Source organism: Salarias fasciatus, chromosome 19 (genome assembly GCF_902148845.1).
Source record: "Salarias fasciatus chromosome 19, fSalaFa1.1, whole genome shotgun sequence".
In the NCBI taxonomy this organism is placed as follows: domain Eukaryota; kingdom Metazoa; phylum Chordata; class Actinopteri; order Blenniiformes; family Blenniidae; genus Salarias; species Salarias fasciatus.
This window is the reverse complement of record NC_043763.1, coordinates 9978665-10000612: the sequence shown is the minus strand read 5'-3', so window position 1 is coordinate 10000612 and position 21948 is coordinate 9978665. Positions and strand designations below refer to the sequence as shown.

Below are 21948 nucleotides of genomic sequence, written 5' to 3'. Positions count from 1 at the left end.
CCAGGCCACCGTCTGGCACTCCCTCCAACCTCTCCTCTCCTCTGCATCATCCCTCCTGTCGCTCTCAGCACTTTCACACTTCCTCTCCTCACTCGTCTTCACAGCGACTCCTCGTTCTGGCAGCGAACTCTCAAAGGCTCGCGGGGGCAAGTCTGATAAGATGTTCAAGTGGGATGCGAGCTTTTGAAGTTGAAGCAGAGTTATATTTGATTAGCAACTTTTAGGTTAAGTTCCTTCTGCTTGTTCCAGTTTTGTAATGATAACATGTTTGTTTGCTTTGAGTGGTTTTTAAAAGGATCAAAAGAAGAGGAAGTACTTGTGTTTGGCAGATCTCTAAAATTTTGACCTCTGCTTCAAAGAAATCTAAAAATTGACCAACATATCAGCCAGAGTCCGAGATTCTTCCACTAAAGAATGAAATGCAGAAAAAAAAAAAACAGCAAGCATTAAATCAGCCAAATCAAGCTCGCCTGAGAAAAAGAAGACAGTTTTAGACAGATTTAGCTTTTTAGGTGAAATAGTTTGCTTAAAGCTTCTGATCATAACGGCACTCAAACAGGGGTGAATCTAACCACTGAGCTTTTCTAGACTCCCAGGAGAGGCGCTCAGGTGAGACCAGTCTGACTGATTACTGATCACACTGAAGACACTGACAGCAGGAGCAAAAATAGAAAGAAAGAAAAAAGAAAAGCACATTTTGTTCACTTCTCCAGTGAATTATCATCCTCATATCTACCGCATGTTTGTAACTATTTCAATAAATGTTTGAAGTTTCTTTTCTTTTTTTTACCAGAGACTCTGTGCAACACCGATATGAGAGTACATGCTTGATTGCTCCACTGAGGTGGAGTTGCAACATTGTTATGATGTTGGATATCTGGAGGGAAGAGTCGCTCTCTAGAGGTTAAAGTCGGCACAGAAATTGTCTGAAATATTCTGCATCTACTTGTTGTTTTGTGTTTCTTCTGTTCTGCCAGTTTAAGCCTCCAAAAGCTTTATTTGGATGGAAAGAAAGATGCATGTTTTAACCTCATCGTTACAAGTGTGCAGAAACTTCCACAAGAAGCCCGTTCTGTTGAACGAACTTGTTGGAAAACAAATCTAATTTACAAGCGCAAATTCAAACTGCACCAAAGAAAGTGCCAATAAAATCATTAACGGTTTGAAAATGTCACATCCTGTGTAACCTCGTGATTAAAATCACCTGTTTGCAGTTAATCACCCCCCCGGTTGACAGAGTGTCTCTGCAGATCCTGGTGTCAGCATTGTTTTCCAGCTACTCTCTGTACGAAGGCTCTTTTCTGTTTATTCTGCTGGACTGTTTTCTTCAGTCCAGTTTGATTAGTCAGATCTGTCATTTTTACTGCAGGATACATTTTGATCCTTGGCAGACATGTTCAGCAACAGATTTCCTGAGCTGATCGGGATATTCTCTGCCAGCCTCGTCCACACATATGACACCGATTATCTAATTATCTATTACAGGAGCATGTAGGCTAATAAAAGAATGCAGATGCAAAACACACACGTGTAGAAAGGTGCAGGTTTAAAAATAGAAAGAGAGAGGGAGGCGGAGCAGGTTAAGGTCACGTTCACCTTGAAGGAAAGCCACACACACACACACACACACACACACACGCCATGACATGCCATGAATACCCCCCCTTTACTGTCCTGCCTCCCTGGTGAATTTCTTTTCTGATGCCGTCAGCGTCACCTTTTTATTGGGTGCCATGCACACTTGGATGCACGTGACTCAGAGGTAGACGTGCACGGATGGAGACCTTGGGCTTCTGCGCTCAGCAACACGCCATGAAGCGGTTACGTAATGCCTGTCTGTCTTGTAATTACCTAAAAGCTGCTTCGAGCCAGATGCTCGATTATATAGTTTTTTATTTAGAAATGGCTTGGTGTCAAATTTGAAAGGATTGTGAAGAGTTATGGGATGGTTGTGCAGTGTTTGAAAATATGCCATGTTTATTTAGATTTTTTTGTTACTTAATATTTATAATGTGTAGTCACTTTATAAGTTTTTTGCTTGCATTAAACTGTGACAACATGATGAGTTGAGGTGCTGCTCTGGTTTACTGGGAATGCTTCAACAAAAAGTGCAATCTAGATGGAATGATCTCTTCAGTGGTTTCACAAGACCCACCGTTACTCGTGGGCAACTATGATCAACCAACGCTGATCGCTGCTTGTATAGGCAGAGAAAAAGAAAGATATCATTGAGTTGACCTGGATATGTGAAGCGTGGGCTGTTTGCATACACATTTTGCCACTTTTATCTCTTTTCTTCCATTATCCTGCCAAAATCGAGTATCTGTTGTGTAGTTCAGCTTGTTTCCATGGCATCACTTAGTATTTAAAAAAAAAAGTCCTTGTGTTGTTCAGAACGTGTGAATAGGTTTATTATTGATTTAGAGTTTTTTTTACTAAAGGAATGTAGGGCATCTCTGGGTATCAGAGCTGAATAACCATTACAAAAATAACCCCAAACCTAAAATACATGAGTGTTCATATAACTCTTTATTCTATCGCCACCTGTCACAGCGACTTGAACCATTACTCTAAAAAAAATCCATAAAGATAGTGTAAATATAAGGGACACCAGATTGCAAACCTTCCTTTTCAGCACTATTTTGAATTATATTGAATTTGAAAGAAAAAACAGACTTGAGTATCCTTTAATGTCAGTCAGCTGCACCTGCTTTGATTAGACTTTATTCAAGTATTGGTGGTTTTCACTTGTTTTCAGAGTGTCAGAGCAGCTGGCTGAGGGCGGTCGACACCAAAAGACTGGACGGATTCATTTAAAGGCCAGCAACAGTTGGTCTCAGAGACAACATGGTCAGAAAGAGGTTTTTCTGTCCGTACGGAGAAGGCATACTTTGAATAAATTATAATTATGAGGCATCTTTGAGTAATCATTGAGTGTGGCTTCAAAGCTGCCAGTCAGTAGATAACATACTGGACTGAATGCGAGTGATTGCAGAAGAAAATTTGCCCTACTTAATCCTGAAAAGACTCCGTGTTGTTGTTGATTTCAGATGCTTTTTCTTCCTGCTCTTATGGAAAGTTTGTGTGCAGCGACATGACCATCAAACCATCCGGCGCCTCAGGAGGGAAAAGCAGGCCTCCACACTGTTTACAGGGGAGGAGGGAAGCTGCTGACCTCAACTGGAGTTATTATTGGACAGAGGAAGGAATACTTTGAGGACCTCCTCAATCCCATCACCACATCTTCCGTGGAGGAGGCTGAGGTCTCAGAGGTGGACTCGTCCATCACCCAAGCTAAAGTCACAGAGGTGGTTGGTGGCAAGGCGGATGAGATTTACCCTGAGTACCTTAAGTCTCTGGATGTGCAGGGACTGTCTTGGTTGACACGTCTCTGCAACATCGCGTGGTGGTCGGGGACGGTGCCTCTGGATTGGCAGACTGGGGTGGTGACTCCCCTTTTTAAAAAGGGGGGCCGGAGGGTGTGCTCCAGTGATAGGAGGGTCACGCTCCTCAGCCTCCCTGGGAAAGCATATTCCAGGGTGCTGGAGAGGAGGATTCCATTGATAGTCGAACCTCGGATCCAGGAGGAACAACATGGTTTTCGTCCTGGTTGCATGACACTGCACCAGCTCTATACCCTCTGTAAGGTGCTCAAGAATTCATGGGAGTTTGCCTGACCAGTTCACATGTGTTTTGTGAACTTGGAGAAGGCATTGGACCGCATCCCTCGAGGTTCCTTGTTGGGGGTGCTTCGGGAATATGGAGTCTAGGGCCCCTTGTTAAAGGCCGTCCGGTCTCTGTGTGACCAGAGCAGGACTCTGCATTGCCGGCAGTAAGTCGGACCTGTTCCCGGTGCATGTTGGACTCCAGCAGTGCTGCCCTTTGTCACCGGTTCTGTTCATAATCTTTATGGACAGAATTTCTAGGTGCAGCCAGGGGCCGGAGGGGGTCCGGTTTAGGGACCACAGCTTTGCTTTTTGCAGATGATGTTGTCCTGTTGGCTCCATCGAACCTGGACCTGCAGTATGCACTGGGGCGGTTCGCAGCCGAGTGCGAAGCAGCGGGGATGAGGATCAGCACTTCCAAATCCGACGTCATGTTCCTCGCCAGGTGTGCAGAGAGACCCTGGCTCAAGTGGAGGAGTTTAAGTCTCTCGGTATCCTCCGTAGAGTGGCAAGACACCACCCTAGTATTTTCATTCCATTATCATAACATATTCTCCCACCACACATCTCTTGATTATCTTTCAAGTCCACATTTTACATTATAGAACTTAACTTGTTCTGTTGGATTGTTGAAGGAAGCAAAGAAAACCCACACAGGGAGAACATGATAACTCACTCTTTAAATGTTAACTCTGAACCACCGAGAAAACAATTATAAATCACTGCCGGTGACGTAAGTCAGTATGATAAGCAGTTCCCTTCATATAATACAATAAAATACGTGTGTGTGGCATCAATAAGTTAATGCTGCTCGTCTTTATCCGCTTGGATCATTCTTGAATCATATTTATTACCTGGAAAAGGCACTCACTACATTTATTGTGATCGTTTTCAGAAAATAAACTGTACATAACAAACAATCGCTTGACATGTCACAGGTCATGGTCATGGACAGAGTAATGCCGTCAGAGAAGCGGGTGTGTGGAACAATCGACGTGTGTGTTATTCACCTTGGGAAATGCATTCAAAGCATGCCAGTGATACACTGAAAAACCCTGCAAAACTAATAAAAATATAATCTTTCAGTTGTCAGTACCAGATTGTAAACGTAAATCGTGATGAGGTGTGTGTGGGTAAAACCTCTAGGAGCTACAAGAAAACACTAAGTGAGAAGAAGATATCCATCGCTAGAATGTCAGTCTTTGAAAAACCAAAAAAGAGAAAAAATTAAGTTATTCAAGTTATTTTACAGTTCACCTTGGCTGATGTTAAAAAAAAAATAATAAGCAAACATAACTGCAAACATGTTTGGTGAATCCAAAACAACATTATCACATTCATGAAACGGCAAAACGTTGGTGGTAATGTAAATATAATGTACAAAAATTGAGAAAATGTGAAAGTTTTGTTCAACGTGACTGACAATCTTTGTGTGCCGCCTTGTGTGTGTATCCCTCTGTTAATACACAATTAAGGAAATGCGACAGAAGCACACGTATTGACCTGCAAATGAGCAAGAATATGAATGAAAGCCCTACGATTCATTCTACTGAGTAAGAAACAGAGTTACAGCGATGACTCCAAGCTGTCCGGTGGGTTTACAGCAGATATCTGCAATGGCCGTGTCCCGAAAAACCATGCGTCGTGAAAAGCCTGTTTAGATAATCCGTGCCACATACATTGTAGGGAATAGTTGTACATGTCGTCTAGGTAAATACTGCCGTTGTTTATATCGATCCAGCAGGAAACGCATCCTCCCACTCTCCATTCATTATATGTCGAGGTCCTCTCAGAGCAGCCTGCCGGGCTGAAAATAGCTCCGGCAGTATGAGATGACAAATGGATAATCGATGACGCTTCTGAACAGGAGTGACATGAGCGCGGCTCTCTGGCTGTCCTGCCCGCATTGTTAAAAAATAAGATTCGGCATGAACAGATGGCCGCCGCCCGAGCGCCTCACGAGAGCCTCACGAGAGCCTCGAGGTTCTGAGATCCTAACGAGCAACATCTGCAATGAGGTATTTTGACGACGGTCTCGTCTCCATCTTCAGTTTTTTTAATTCGTTTTTGGCAACATGTTCTCTTCCCATGGCTATGGCACGATGAATGAGTTTCCCGGGAAGGGTTCCAGTCCAAGCATAGGAAGCAGAAAGGCACATGTCTTGACATCTCTGAGGACGAGCACTCGTGTCTGAGGATCTCTCTCTCTCTCTCCCTCTGCAGTCCTCGTCTGTCCGTGGCTTTTCTTCCGTTCGGCTCCTTAATCGCTCTCTCTGTCTTTTCCCTGTTCTGGAATGAACCCGTTCAGCTTGGTGCGCTCCGTGGCGTACTGCGACAGGTTCGTCAGACTGGTGTTCCCCTCTTTTCTCTCCCCGCTCTCCTCATCGGGCTCGCCGTCCTCCTCCTCCTCCGTCCTCTCCTCCCCCAGCATCGTGCCGCCGTTGTTCAGGCCCACGCTGGCCCGCCGAGCGTCCTCGGTGATGTTCCTCCTCAGCTCGCGGTTCCTGTTGCGCCGGGCCAGTTTGGTGAGGGATCCGAAGCGGAGGTTAAAGAGGTTCTCCTCCGACGAGGAGGCGGTCTCCGGGGTCTGTTCGCTGCCCTGGTGGTCGTACGGCTCGCACGCCCCCTTCAGCCTCAGGTTGTTGAGCTTGGTGTCGATGCTCTCCTGGGAGGAGGTTTTGAAGCGGCCGGCATCCAGGCTGGCGAACATGGCCCGCTTCTCGGGCGACAGCATGTCGAGGGAGTGAGCCCGCTGCTCCAGGCCCAGCTGACGGCGCTCCATGCTGCGGATGGTGGCGGCCCTCTGGAGCTTGTCATGGATCTCCACGCTCAGGCGCCGGCGAGTTTCACGGAACTCTGCCCGCACGTTCGCCTTCCACTCCACTGCGTGAGCTTTAAACTCCCCCACCTGCAAGAAAAATTCAGTGAATAAAGCATAAGGCGCGAGGCACGACACCGCCATGTGGCTCACACATAGCAGCTCTCACATGTTTTATAAATTATGATTATTATGGCAAAAAAAAAAAAAAAACCTGATCTCATGAATATTTTGTGGTAATTTTTATAACTTCAAAGCAAAAAATTGAAAAATAAATTGAAAAATAAACACAAAAAAATTTGTAACATTTAAATGTGTGTGCAATAAGTTCAAAATGTATGGAATCTTATCAGGAAAATTAGCTTTTCTCCCATTATTTTTATTTTTGCACCTGTACATAATCACAAAATAAGACTCTTATCCGAACTGTAAACTAATAGAAAATATTTCTCAACCTGTCATTTACTGCTTTGAAACATTTCTAATTTGCAGGTAAAAGTCAGGACTTATTTAAAAAAATAATTTCATGACATAAAAAAATTTGATATTCTTCAAAGAAGACTGATAAACTGCTAACTTCATGACACACTGATATACGTTAAGCATTTAAAGCGATGGCACACTGCGACAGAGCCTTCTAACACGGTCCAGAAATCACTTAACAACTAAAAACAAAGAGAAGCAGGCAGACGGGAAAGCAGAGGGAACATCTGAGTGACATTTTATTTAGTTGTCTTCTAATATAATCCTCTCCGGTTTAATCAAATGAAGCCCACCTCCTCTTTGGTCTTCTTGGACAGCGCTCGAAGCCAGTCTCCAATCATGCTGAGGACAGCTGCAAAGTACGCTAAGCCCACCAGGATCCAGAACCACACCAGAGGTTTGTACCACTTCATGTAGTCGATGGTGCGATTCCCACCTGGAGATGAGCAGCACAGTCAGAAATATGCAATGTCTTTTCAAAAAAAACCGTTGATTACACCAAGTGTAGCTGTACCTGCCACATAGTCTCCTATCCCCACGGTGGTGAGCGTGATCACAACAAAGTAGATGGCGTCCAGGGTGGTCCAGCCCTCGATGTGTTTGAAGATGACAGCAGGGATGGTGACGAAGACGATGCAGCCGGCCAGGATGAACAGGATGACGGAGGTCACCCGGATCTTTGTTTGGCTGATCTGTTTGTGTTTTTGCTGAGTAAATAAACAGGAGGACAAATGACTCATGGAGATCAGGAAAACTGTGACAGCGTGAGGAAACAGTGACAATCCACTCTCAGTGATGTCTGTCAAGCAGATAGAAAAATGAACAAAGACACATGAAATGGAGCTGTTTTTTTCTCACAAATCCTTATATCTGGGACTTTCGCGATATAAGATATTGTTTCAAAGACTGATTCATAAAATTTAAATGACATTATCAGTCTCTGCCATCAACATGGCTGTCACTTTTGTCACAATTGATTATGATCCTACACTTAATTTTATATTATCACATTTATTACACATGTTTTCAAATGAAAAAGTTATGAAACTTTGTGTTTTAATGAAATTAGCATTTTCCCCTCGTGGTTTCTTTCTATATTTAGCCTTCCCCTCATCCCCAAGTCCATCTGTTCACCAAAACTACCCCCCTTCTTTCATTACATGTCCCACTCTGAATATATTGTCAGTCGTATTTGAAAGAATAACAAAATCCTCATAATTCTTAAATCTCTTAACAATGCAGTGTAATATTTGTGACTCACTCTGAATATCCTCTCAACCCTCAAGATGCTTTTCACAAATATGGTCCCCAACTGGTCTCCGATCCCCGCCAACAGGAAGCCGAAAAGAGGGATGCCAAATATGGCATAAAGGATGCAGAAGATTTTCCCGCCTTCCGTGCTCGGAGCTATGTTTCCATAACCTGTTGAGACATGTGACGCAGGATGAGGAGAGGAGAAGGGGGGAATGGATGCGAGAACATGAGATTAGCGACAAAAATAAAGACACAGAGCGGTGCCACGTCGAGGTGGTGAGTAAGACGAGAAGCAGAGGGCAGTCAGGGCTCCCTTATGCAACATAATCAATTGAGGTCCTTATGCAATACTCTTCAGTTTCTCGGGAAGGGGGTCCGAGGTAAACAAACCCATGCGGAGACAGTAATTGGGTTCCCTGTAAAGAAAATTGCATTTATACTGACAATATAGTAGCATAAATTGTTTGATGCGACTAAGAGAAAAAGCTGAGGAGACATGAGACGCGGCCAGCAGAATATTTTATCATTAGTCCTTTCGCTAGCATGTTCACTTTCATTTCTCTCTCGCTCGCTCATGATGTTCTTGCGGTTTTGTCACATCATTAAAAAGTTGGATCATGAATATCGCATCAGCTTAAATTTTCATCCAAATCACTTGATTCACACGAATTGTAACATTGTGATTTTTCTGCGTCTCTCATTAATTCTTCACTCAAGAAGTTAATAAAACCACTTTGAAACCTCGCCACTCTGCACTAATGAGACGCCGGGAACATTGTGTTTATCCGGGCTTTTACATGAAGGTACACGCCGCTCGCAGGAGGAACGGAAGCCTTGACTCCACAGCACTGATGTGGCATTCATGCCTCCTAAATGAAGGTGAATCCACTGGTCTCGGATGATCAAAGCTTCGGTGAACCAAACGTCTCTCCGCTTTCGTTTCTCAAAGAAGCGCCGCCAGTCACACATGATTAATTACACAACCCTGCTGCAGAGGCAACAAAGGCTTTTACAGAGGGAACGCGGCATTTTGAGGCAGGTTGAAGAAAAATGACATGACTGATTGATAATATACACTGTTATTACATAATAATTAATGTCAGAATTTTCACTTCATTTATTCGGTACAAACACGACAGTTCAGACCTGTAAACTGAGCAATTTTAGGTAATTTCCACTAATCAGCATGAGACTAAATTTAAATGATCTGACTCCGCCTGCTCAGTTATGTAACACAATAAATGGAAGTTTCCTCGTCCGTGTCTTCCAGTGTATTTTATCACATCCAGGCAACACAATCTCCTGATCTCTTTGGAAACGTCACATCTGTCTATGTAAAGGAAGACTTTTTAAGTTATGTGACGGTGGGTTTGTTCATGGATCAAACAGGAGACGAGGAGTTGAAACAAACGGTTCAACATCTCCGTGATCTGAGAAAAGCCCGTCTGTTCAGATCCAACAAAAAAGTGCTCAAAATCTGCTGTTAAATGGTTCTCATTATTCCTCCCTCCCACACGGCCAGCATCAGCCGAGCTGTAACACTCACGTCACTGCATTTGTCCAATTATATTTCCGCCTTCGTCTTTCCAGCAGGGATCAATCTGTACTTTCTGCTCTTTAAATATTCATTCCAGATTTGTCCATCATCTGCTTTCTTCATCTGGATGATGGCTCTGTGTTGTTTCCTCTCATCTCCAGAGTCTAATCCTCAAAACTTTTACATCTAATTTATATCATTTGATCATATGATCAGGATGAACAGTGATACTTTATTACTTGCAATGTACATATTTAAATGAAAAGTGTACAATCAACATTATAACTGACTTCAAGAGTAACTAAATTACTTTAAACAGAGCTTTACCCTGTTTCCCACTGTGGGAACCGCTGGATGATATTTACCTATGGTTGTGATGACCGTTCCCGCGAAGAAGAAGGAGCTGCCCAGGTCCCAGTAACTGGAATTGTAGGACGTGTCCCCAATAGGCCTCACTCCTGCACTGACAGTGTCCATAGCATGCTGGAAACACAAACATTCATGAGTTATACAGGGGGGAAAAAAAACTTGATTTAGCAGTAAACAGGCTAATAGCACCTGACTCATATGTGCAGAAATTCAAACATTTGCTTGGACGCCAGCTTGGCTGATGCCAACATGTCTGCTCTGATCTCAGAGAGACCGATAAATAAACCTTTCACCAACACTTCTGTGTATATCAGAGTGTCGTGTGTGTGTGTTCATGTGTGTCCCCTGCCGCTGATTGTGTAACACTCATGAGATAACCGAGGATATGGAGAGAGACGATACGCAACATCAACCACGGCGTCAACCACCGGAATACAAAGACGGTGAAGAATCAAAAGGACTGAGACACTGCCGAACATCTGCAAGGAGCTGAAAGAATAACACAGTGATGGGAGTTATATTCTATTTCCTCACTCTTATGGCTAAAATTGAACATGTTACACTTTGACAAAATGCAGTTGGACTTATATAACTTCCTCCTTTTGACTTGGCCCAATATGCAGAGCTGTATTGTCAATGGTTTTATTATTTGATCATTTCTGTATTTCTTCCAAATTTCATGTTATCACGTAGTCGGACTCAGTCATATACAATATCACAACACATGATTCTCTTATGGAAAATGGTTACAAATGTGCGATTTTGATGAGTTTCATGCATTTAAATAGATTTCACTTGCACGAATTTAAAAAGCCGCCAACTGAGAACAAAATGTAAAATATACCATGTACTTTAATGTTTTCTCTATGAAGTGCATGTTTTCTTCTTGTTATGATGCATAAAAGCTATCCACTACATCACTGAGGAGGGCGTAGCCTATTATGCCTATTATGAAATAAATCATGGTGATCACCTTAACCAATTTTTTTGGTTAAAAGACAAAATTTTTCATTTCCAACTGGAGATCATTTCCCTCTAAATAATGGTACATTATCTGTAAACATATTTAAATTTGAATCTGGGCTCATTTAGTATGTATATGTATTCTCTTGCAACTTAAATAAACTATCTGACGGTTTGAAGACACCAGCTACACCAGATGGTCTTTTTATGTTCTCTAAAAATTTTATTATTATTAAGATTTTTAGATCTGAATAAACGTTTTCACTCATCCTGAAGACGAGTGTGGTTCACAGAGCTTTAGCTCTCTTCTTCCTCATGTCAGCTTTTTTCTTTGGTCCCCCAGCCGTTCTTTAGTCGCAGCTTGTCTGATGATGAGAAAACATTTACGGCATCGTTATCCTCACCGATGCACCCCTGCGCTCCATTATGCAGCTGTTAATGCACTTGCTTGTGTTGTCTTCTAATTTCCGTGTTTATGAGCCTTTCAATGGAAAAAAAAATATACTTATTTTCTGATCAACACTGAAATTTTGTCACATCGGTTTGACTGGCATGCAATGACTGAATGAATCCCGCAGATAAATAAATAAACACTCCGGCTTCTACCAACATCTTTGAGGACGGAAGGTTTAGATTTAATGGATCTTCCCCCTACTTCTCCTCCTGGCAGGCTCGTTTGATAAAATATGTATCAGCTCTCGTGACACACATTTCAAAGCAGACGGGGTAGCCGGACCACTTCGAAACCCATCGCTGCACATGCCTACTCACAATCTTACATGTGATTACCTCAGCTCCATCCAGCCCGGTCCCCCCTCCCTCCCTCCTACCCCCCCGAATGGGACTGAGTGCTGTGTCTAAAATTAGCTGATTACAATAATGCTATTTCATAGGTTTTAGCGGACACAACTAATTTATAGGGGCAATATCAAAGTGGTAATTATATAATAAACTGCAAATAACCTAATTCTGGAGCCAGGGGAGGGCTATATTTAGCTGCACAATGTATCTGAATTCTTTATGAGGGGATCTATTTTTGTCTCGTGCCTCTTTCACAGCCAAGTTCATGCTGCATTAGAGATGTGAAAAATCCTGCTTTCACACGTGCAGATTCGAGACACGAGTCTGGTGACTTTGCAACGCTTGTTAGCAAGGCAAGTGGTGTTTTTTTTTCTTCTTCTTCTTCTTCTTTTGTTTCACACATTGATTTCTCCTCTATTTCGAATCCGACTTTGCCTTAAGAATCGGCTTGCAGACATTCCTGGAGACGTGCAGCCATGCCAAGCGATCAGAGCTCTTAGCTAATGTGTTTTTCGCCCTCTTCACTGCAGGATCATTAGAGAGAAGGCAAACCCACTGCAGATCTTTATCCTCTCAGTGTGTCTTTCTGCCCCATAGCAGGTGGCGGCACTGATCCAGCCAGCAGGGCGCTTCCCTCTCTCCTTCACCCAACCTCACCGCGAGTCCAGTGCCAAGCGCCCCTCTCTGCAGCACTTCAGTAATATCCCTATTTACCCCTATAACCACCTTGAAGCCCTAAAGCTTGCCATATAACAAGACTGAAGTGCATTATTACAGAGGCAAAGCAGCAAGACAGGAAAATACCCCGGTGGATTGAGCTGGAAGAACTGTCTACAACAATAACAATACAGTATGTTGGGAATCCCCCGAATGCAGCCGCCTGCTTGATATTGCTGCGGTGCGGCTTGAAATATTTATACATTATGTTTACTGAATCATCTTTTTTACATATAGTTACTGTTTAGTTGATTTAACTTCTTACCGCTAAGAAACCAGATTGAAGTATTCAGTCACATTCAAAGAAAGGACACGTACAGAATGAAACAATATATAGATAAATTACATCAATTCAAGTAGGAGTAGGAACATTCTGGTCTGAATACAGACTCAAGACTTTTCTGTGCAGCGTTTGCATGATCAGAGCTCGTACATAGGTTTTTTTTTTTAATAATCTAGCTTCTCCCCACAACAGAAATAAATTCTCTGGACTCTGCCTGTCATCTGATGTCACTTGGGATCAGTTCCAGCTTTCTTTCACCCCTGGTTGGATAAAGCAGCTCTAAGAGATGGATGGAGTTAATAAATAATAGTTGTGTAAATTGTGTGTTCTGTATTTTTTTTTTTAAATCACTTGAGAAAATTGTTCTTTTGTGACAAAGAAGTCATTCTCCCTTGATGCTGACACTCAAAAATACAATCTAAATGAGAACGATGCTTCAAACACAACATACAGCCAAGCTATCTTGGCACAGATCCATTTATCTTATATACTGTTTTTTTTTTTTTTTTTACATTTGAGTGGTGCCGTTCCTAGAGAAAGGTGATTATGGGGACGGTACGGTTCACCCTGGACAGGTCACCAGGCCATCACCGAGACAAACAACAAAGCACTGTGGGAGGAGACTGGAGCATCCACAGAAAGCTTACACATTGAAAATGCAAACTCCTCACAGGTGACACTGATTGAAGAGTGCAAACCAAAACACCACTGTTCAGCTCCCTGGTTTATTATAATCACATACTTTGATCTAATTAAACTTAAAATTAAGTCATAGAAATCTGTTTTCATTAAAAAAGAGAGACTCCATCTCACAAAAGGCATCCCATAGTGCTTTACTATTTAAATACAGTCATGATATTTTTGTTCCAGCGCTGCGGTTTGCATGTTCTTACATCAGTCCACTGCAGGCAGCTCAGGGAATACTAAAGTTTAATTGTGCACGAGCGAGTCCTCAACAAATGAGGCTGCACGGGTGTCGGTAACAGCACGGCTTCACATCTCGCCACGGCGTGAGTCATCATAAAGACCCCAGGAAAGCCAATTAGGTCTGCCGTCGCAGCGGGTGGGCGGACGGCAGCCGAGGTCAGCAGACGAGCGTGGACATACATGGAGTCGGCACACGCTGAGCGGCAAGCCCGAACAACAGCTCTCAACGCACACATGCCTCCCAAGGTTGCCATTTTTCCGTCAACTCCTCCACCGAACAGTTTGACAACAGTGAGTCACCACTGCTGCGTCCTCGCAGAAGACCCTCCGCTGAGCGGCGGCTCCACGCAGCAGGAACAGACCGATAATGGAACCCGTTAACGGCCCAGACAGACTTTTTGATGCAGTGTTCGAGAAGCAGCGTGTCCTGAAGGCCTTATTCTTTTCAGTTTTTTTTTTTGTGATGAGAAATCGTGTTGTTTGTCCATGTGGGATTTACACATGGCGTGGTATTTGTTATGTCTGTTTACTTACTGCAAAGATGCCTCCATAACTCAGTGGGATGATAGATCAGCGTTGTCTTTTTTTTTTTTTTTTTTTTTTTTTTGGGAGGACACCAATTCATTTTCTTGAAAAGGCTCGGCTGAGAAAAATGCCACTCTAAAATATGGATGGTAATTATGACGCTGCCCCCACAGCTTATCACCAAGACAGGAAGCAACAATACAGGCTCCATTTTCCATTTAAAATCTGAAAATAACAAGTTATATAATGTCTGGTTAACACTCTCCTCATTGAGAATCCCAGTTTGAATCCAGGCTCTGGGCCTTTCTACGCAGAGTTTGCATGATTTCTTTGTATATCAGATGCTTAAGTTTTCTCCAGGTAACAAAAACATGGTACAGATAAGGGACGGTGGATAAAAACTGGATCGTAACCCTGCTAACGTTTAGCTCTTTGGCTTTTCACGTCTAATATCTCCCAGCATGCAATCAAATGTATTCAATCTGAATGTGATCATTCATCCAGTGGCCGTGATTCAGTTGCTGCTGCTGGTGTTTCTGCTCGGAGCGGCAGGAGGTGTGTGTCTGCTGGCCTGCGAGATGAATAATTGACTCCCTCCGGACCCCCCGGCACACCGTGCTAAAGGTTTTAATTCCCCTTCTTCTTCTCCTCAAGAAAAACAGCAATTGATTTTGAAAAACTCATGACAGGACTCATGTGGCTTTAAGGTTGAGGGGAAAAAACCAATGTGTTTCAGAGGAAGGTTGAAAAAAGCAGCATGAATATGTGTGGAGATGAGGAGGAATAGCAATGTCGAAGATGAAACCGTCAAATAAAAGCACTCGATCAGAAAAAAAGCACACAAGTGGCAAATGTTTGGGGTTAGATGCACATTAGATAATCACTGTGGCCCACTAACATGAATTTGTCTCCATTACTCTAAAAAACATGGAAAGCAAGGTTTTATAATTATAACAAGGTTATTTTTATCCTGTAGAACTCTGAAGGTCCCCACTATTTACAGTGCTCCTCTGATTCCTGCTAATTTCACAAACTGTTTGTACCTTGAGTCTTAGGCCACTGAAATCTTTTGATCTGATGGGTTTTTTTTTTTTTCTCTAAAATAAATTTAAAATAAATCTCCACCAGTGACTGAGCGGTCTTGCTTGCAGATTTTTTTTCTTTTTTATCATTGTATCTCCTCCCAAATCAAGCTCTGCTCTCAGCCGGCTGCATGCTGGTACATCTCAAATCGTTTCCCCATCCCGCTTCCAGTTGTCCGTGTCAGATTGATGTAGTGACCTTAAATCTTGACCCATAATTCGAGGTGGGATGCCGGAGACGAGGCGTCGCCGCACTCTTTGCTGTAAAGCAGCTGACTCCATAAAAAGAAATTGTAAAATGTGCAGTTAAGCTGCAATGTGATGGTCCTTTTGTGTCATTCTGCTAGTTCAAAGCAGTAAAAAAAACATTACGAGCTCTGTTGTTAAAATACAGAAAACTGCAAACAATGTGTCACACAGCTGAGGCTCAATGTTGCACGTCACAAAATGATCCTTTTCTGTTTCACAGAATAAAAACTAGAGCAGATTTTCACTTTCATGCCTATATACTAAGGTTTAACAGAGTTTCTAAATGTTTTCTGAAACCCTGTTTGTTTGGTGCTTTTTGTGTGTGTTAAAATAAAGACAGCATAGCAGACCACATGGTAAAGTAACACATACAAATTTTGGCAGTGAATATTTCTGACTGTAAGAGCAACAGTGCTGTTATGGCCATGAGCTAGTTTCCTTATTTAAAGTGTGTGGGTGTTGTCGAAGCTGCACTCTGGAAGTTCACACCATCCTAATGCATCTTTGATGGCTGTGATATTTCGATTTTTTTAATACTAATCCCTACAAAACTTACATATATACACATACTCTTTATATGCAAAAGCAATAACTCTCAGATCTCCAATTTGGACAGAAGCATTAATTCCATTTTGACTGATTTTATATTCACTGAGTATCAAGATATTCTTTTAAAGACAACCCACACACATAAATATGTATAAAGGGCATCCATAGATATCAGCTGAAGGGGTAACATTTAGAATATGTGCAAACACGCATAGAGGACATAAAGATAAAATCAGGGACACAACCTCCTGACACAACTGCAATCCCTTGAAGAGACACCTTTTGTTGGTGATTGTATTAAAGCACCTTTCTGTGCAAAAATGGTTACTTTAACTTCAGCAGTTGCAGAGATGACTGATAGCGATGCTCTTCTCGGCCCAGAGATAATTCAGTGTCACTTTCTTCCACATGATGGCAAAAATATTGTTTAAAATGCGGTTTTAGATCAATTGAATTCAAACAGGAATTTTTAGCGTTCCTTTTCGGCCTGTTAAGATCACAAGACTTGCAAATGAAACCAGAATGAATTACCTCCTGAACTAATAATTACCTATGATTGCAGTCATTATCCATAAAGCTGCTGTTAAAAAGGTCACTCCTGACTTTTTCCTGTTATGGACTGATTAAAATGACACTCCTTAATGCTATTCCTCACTTTCCTTTTCTCACCCCATTTTTCTTATGTAACTGATTCTTTTACAAGCTAAAGTGTCGGTGATAATTAGATACATGAAATGCAATATGCTGTTCCGAGGCTGCGAGAGTCTGCAACAGACACCAAGCTCTCACCTTGATGATGGCGTCCAGGTCTTCAGGAGCGACGCACGGATGCTTGTCCAGGAAGGACGCCTTCTCCAGAGTGATGCTGGTCTTCTTGCTGCTTTCGAACGGCTGCTCCAGGGCCCGGAACGCCAGCGCGCCGCACACCAGGTAGAGGACCACCACCACGAACACGGCCAGCACCGTCTTCCACTTCATCACCGAGTGGAGCGCGGCGGTGGAGCCGTCGCAGCTCGTGTCCATGCTGGCCACCATGCTGGCGGAGCGGGACGAGATGGACAGGCGGGGCAGCGGGCAGTGGCCGTTGGCCTTGGGGTCGCAGCCCATGGGGTTCTGCATGGTGGCCACACTGGCCTGGACCAGGGTGGACTTCACCATGCCGGGCTGGGCCTTCTTGGGAGGGACCAAGTTGGTCTGAACCGCCACTGGAGGAGACAACAAAGAAAATATACCATTGAGTTAAGTTCTTTGATTTATTTCCTTAACTATAACAGTGTGTTCTGACACACCAGACAGACTGCCAGTCCAAATGAGACCAACAGCTGCATACTTTCTCACCTCTGATCAATCTAAAGAGCTCAGTTTAACCTAATACACATATCTTCGGAGTGTAAGAGGAAACCAGATGTAACAGATTAGGGGTTATTCTTACAGTATCAAATACATCAATTCTTCCTACAATATCACAAGGATGTGGGACCCACCAAAAAAGGTAGTCACGACAAAAGTCTGTAAGTGATTTATACATACAGTGTGTTCTTTTATAACAAACAACATGAGTGTTACAGCAGGCCAGCCCTGGAGCAAACTGTACCAAGGAGGAAGCCAAATTTAGATTCTTTTAATGTATATAAAGCGCTGCATCGGCTTTTCAGAGCTCTGGGCTTCACCTCTTCCACCACAGCTCCCCTCAGATGTGATCTCTCTCTGCTGAGGAGATGAAAAATGGGTTGGATTAAAGGTGAAACGCTTTTGTTTTAATAAGATAGAATCATTTATGATATAAGCTCGACCAAATGTAAATACCCTCCCCACACACACACACACACACACACACACACACACACACACACTTGCACGCCTGCTCCGCCCTGATGAGTCAAGGACATCCAGGAAATGCCTCACGCTCTGATCGAGGAGCTATGAATCTTGTTAGTTAATCCCTATATCATGAGTGAATCAATAACAGCAGAGTGATACAAGCGCGGGAAGGTGCAAAACAGCCACTTTCAATTAGCTCTGTCAGGACAGAGGATGTTATTCTTAGAACATGAAGGGAATTAAAAAGAGCTGTGACCAGGATTTCGTGTCGGATTTGTTGTTTTGACATTCATGAACGCATGAGAGCATCTTAATACATTTCAGATTGGTCGCATAGTTTTGTTAATATTGATTGTTTTTCATTTCATGCGGCGATTAAGTGAAATGAACTGTGTAGCTGAATAGTAGCTGCTCCACTAATTCAAAAACAACTGTGAAAAAAAAAACTACAGTAAAAAAAGATTTATTATCTTTGGCCAAAACAAAACTGTGATGAGCACGATTTGATTTTCATTTTCACATTTCTGAGGCTGTGCGCCATTAATACAAAATCCCTCTCAAACCACTGAAACAGCTTCACATTGATTTTTTTTTTTTTTTTTTTTTTTTGCAAATTAAATAAGGCCTGAGTGAAAAGCAATGCTTTTTATCTGATAGTATCTAATGCTCTCACTCAGCCCTCTCTTCTTCCTCTCTGCTTCCATTACGTCTGCCCATAGCAGAGGAAATGTTTGTGGTCCATCAGGGTTAGGTGTCCCTTAAAGATACATGGTTAAAAGCAAGGTGATGGGTTTGATGACTGCAACAGAATTGCACCACAGCTGTGTGAAGTGATGGGAAGGCACTTGCTTCTGTTGTGGTTTTTGGTTTATCATCTGGTAAAAACACATTTTCTACATGCTGGTGAACACACCTAAACTACTCTATGTCTAGTAAAAGTAAACATTGAATGTATTGACTTGGGTTGGCTCTTGGTCCAGTTTTTCCTCATGGCACTGGACAGGTTGCAGACTTTGATTCACCAGCTGAGCCCACAAATGAAGCGTCAAGTCAGCCTGAATATGTCCTGAAGGCAGCTGCTGGGAAACAAATTCCACAATAAAATTGCATAGAAAGGACTTGCAAGGCTGTTAATGTATTTTAACCAAAAAGATAATCTGAACATTTTGTTTCAGCGTGAACTTAAAGAGCATGTATTTTCCCCAAGTGGGGCAGAGAGGGCAGAGAGGAATTGGCTTCGTCATGAGATGAGCAAAAATCAATCTGCGTCATCGCTGATCAATATTTCAAATGGCTTACTGACACAGTCAGGAATGACCTATTGAATATGAAAAGATGGTCAATTTGAGCTTTATCAAAGCGTGAAAACTTTGTGCTACTTTCTTCTTCTTCTTCTTCTTCTTCTTTTTTTTTTGTAGAGAATGTCCATGAATGCTTTTATTTTGACCACTTTACATCCGTGCACCGGTGATTTGTGCGCGCCTGACGCGCAGAGAGCGCAGCTGAGCACACGGAGGAGGATGGAGAGGCGAAATACCCCAACCTCTTTGTCTTCTTTCAAGAATCTTTTAACAACGCAGGAAAAAAATATGCGCCATAAATATAGAACATTTTCTAAAATCCCGAAATGATTAAGCCGGAGTCAGTGAATCACGAACAAAACGTGATATGATGAGATTGCTTATGCTTCAGGTTTCCACGGCAATCAGAGTACTACTCTGAATTAAATGTATCACAAGTTAATAAACAATAAGAAAGCAGGAATCACTGACCTTGTTCCGGGTCCCAGTTAACTTGTTTTCTCGGTGTTTCTATTGGAAATTTCATCTTTGAATTTGTTCTCAATCAAATCGCTGATAAATAGAATCTTCGAGATTTAAAATCAAAAAACAAAAATAAAGCAAAACACAGTGAGTTTAGAAATCAGGTAAAATTCCACCCGATCCTCCTGCGTGTCATTTTGTTTCTGGAAGTGGGTGTTAGTTGTAGAGAAAGGCATCGTGAAGCCGCATTGTCTGCCCTTCTGGCACCCCCTCCTTTCCCCCCTCCGCCTCGCGGAGACGCGTGATGCTCGTCTGAAGGACTGAGGGACTTGTGACACCTTTCACGGAGCTACCGCACCACTCAGCGGCCCAAACCACATCCCAGCTCACGCTCAGCCACGCGCACGCGAGTGGTCCGGTCCAGTCGCGCGAACGGAGAAGGTCCAACTTTACGCACGCGGTACGCCGGCAGCGAGAACAACGGCGAAGGATGCTCTCCTCCCTTTATACTCCAGGAAAGCGGACTGCCTCACCTGCGATTACTATAAATACCCATCTAAGTATAAACTACGCATTTACTCGATCGAATAATTCAATTTTTCTATACTTACTCTTGGATTTCGTTTTTCCCCCTAAATACAGAATTTTCCTCCCATCATTTGGCAGCCGGCGAATGAGCACATGGCGCAGGATGGCAAGTCAAAGATCCTCACCAAACCATTGGCAGACTTAAAGCATTACATCATTCACATTTGTGGGAAACTGCATTATTTATGGGATCCGATGGTTAAAGTCAGGTCTCCACCTCTTAATTAGGATACGTTTATTTCATTCATGGATTTATGTTTGAATGAATTAATGGATGCATGAATAATAATAATAATAATAATAATAATAATAATAATAATAATAATAATAATAATAATAACAATAACAATAACAATAACAATAATAATAATAATAAGAAGAATAAGAATAATAATAAGTGCCACACCATTGTGCCTTCCCCCACTTTAAGGTCAAAGGTTCAAATATACTGGCCTTTCTGTGTGGAGTTTGCATGTTCTCCCTGTGTGTATGTTTGTGGGTTTCCTCTAGTTTTCTGCCCAAAAACATGCACGTGAGGGAGTACATTGCCTCTCTTTTTTTGTGTTATGGACTGGTGACCTTTCCAGGGTGTGTCTTGCTCTCACCTGTAGTAAACTGGAATTGGCTCCAGCACCTGGCAACCCTGCACTGCATGAAGCAGTATGGATGGATAATAATAACAACAGTAACTATTTACACACAAACATCCACACATATGCAATTTAGAACCCCAAATTACCTTCATCACTCAAAGCTGTGAATGTCTGTGTGTGTCACCGCCTGTCTCTCCATGTTTGTCCTCTGCAGACCATGACTATGTACCAGCACAAGTAATTCACAACTTTTCAATGGTAACTGATGCAAGCGGTGAAATGGTCTATCTGAGAATGCAAGGAACATGGCAGACCCAAAAATACTGTGTTGACAGAAGGATTTTATGTTCAACATACCCAGCTGAATCACGATTTATATTTACTGCCCTGCACTGATTTCCAAAATTAGCCAGTTTTTATTGTAAATGAAGGCAGAAAGGGGTTGTGGTTTTCATGATAACAGAAAACCTAGTTTATGTTGCTATAAAGAAGGATAGCCACCATCACCATCATGGTTATTCATGGACTTGGCACATCTGTGGTAGGGATTAGGACCTCAGGGAGCATGAATGGAAAAGAACTTGAATTAATAATGTCATGCGTTGCTTTTGATTGGCACATTTAAAATCATGGTGTTTAATTCAAGGTTTAGACCAGTCCAAATGGGTGATTTGTCATGTTAAGCTGAAATTGCAGCTGTATAAATTGTTTTCCAAAATTAGTCTCACATTGGATATATTTCCAAAAAGCGTGCATGATTTGGTCTTTTTTATAGTCCCTGATTGCAGGTAGTTGTCCTGAATGAATGGTAAATCTGTGTAGCTGGAGAACATTACCTGTAATTCCAGGTAATGTTCATGATTTACATGTGAAATAGCAGGTATACTTTCTGGCAGTGCATGCGGTAGAATCAGTAATGCAACATCTTCATTCCATTTGACAGTAAGTCATATTATCTATA

At 42.4% G+C, this 21948-nt stretch overlaps 1 protein-coding gene across 1 annotated transcript; it reads right to left on the bottom strand.

Annotated features, from left to right (window-relative positions):
* Positions 1 to 5717: 5717 nt before the first annotated feature.
* On the bottom strand, positions 5718 to 20037 carry kcnk10b (potassium channel, subfamily K, member 10b). The gene is made up of 7 exons (XM_030116697.1): positions 19816 to 20037; positions 17012 to 17427; positions 10123 to 10240; positions 8228 to 8388; positions 7481 to 7673; positions 7260 to 7402; positions 5718 to 6573 (listed from the first exon to the last, which is right to left on the bottom strand). The coding sequence occupies exons 1-7, from the start codon at positions 19868 to 19870 to the stop codon at positions 5926 to 5928; spliced, it is 1734 nt and encodes a 577-aa protein (XP_029972557.1). The 5' UTR covers positions 19871 to 20037; the 3' UTR covers positions 5718 to 5925.
* Between the last annotated feature and the right edge of the window lie 1911 nt (positions 20038 to 21948).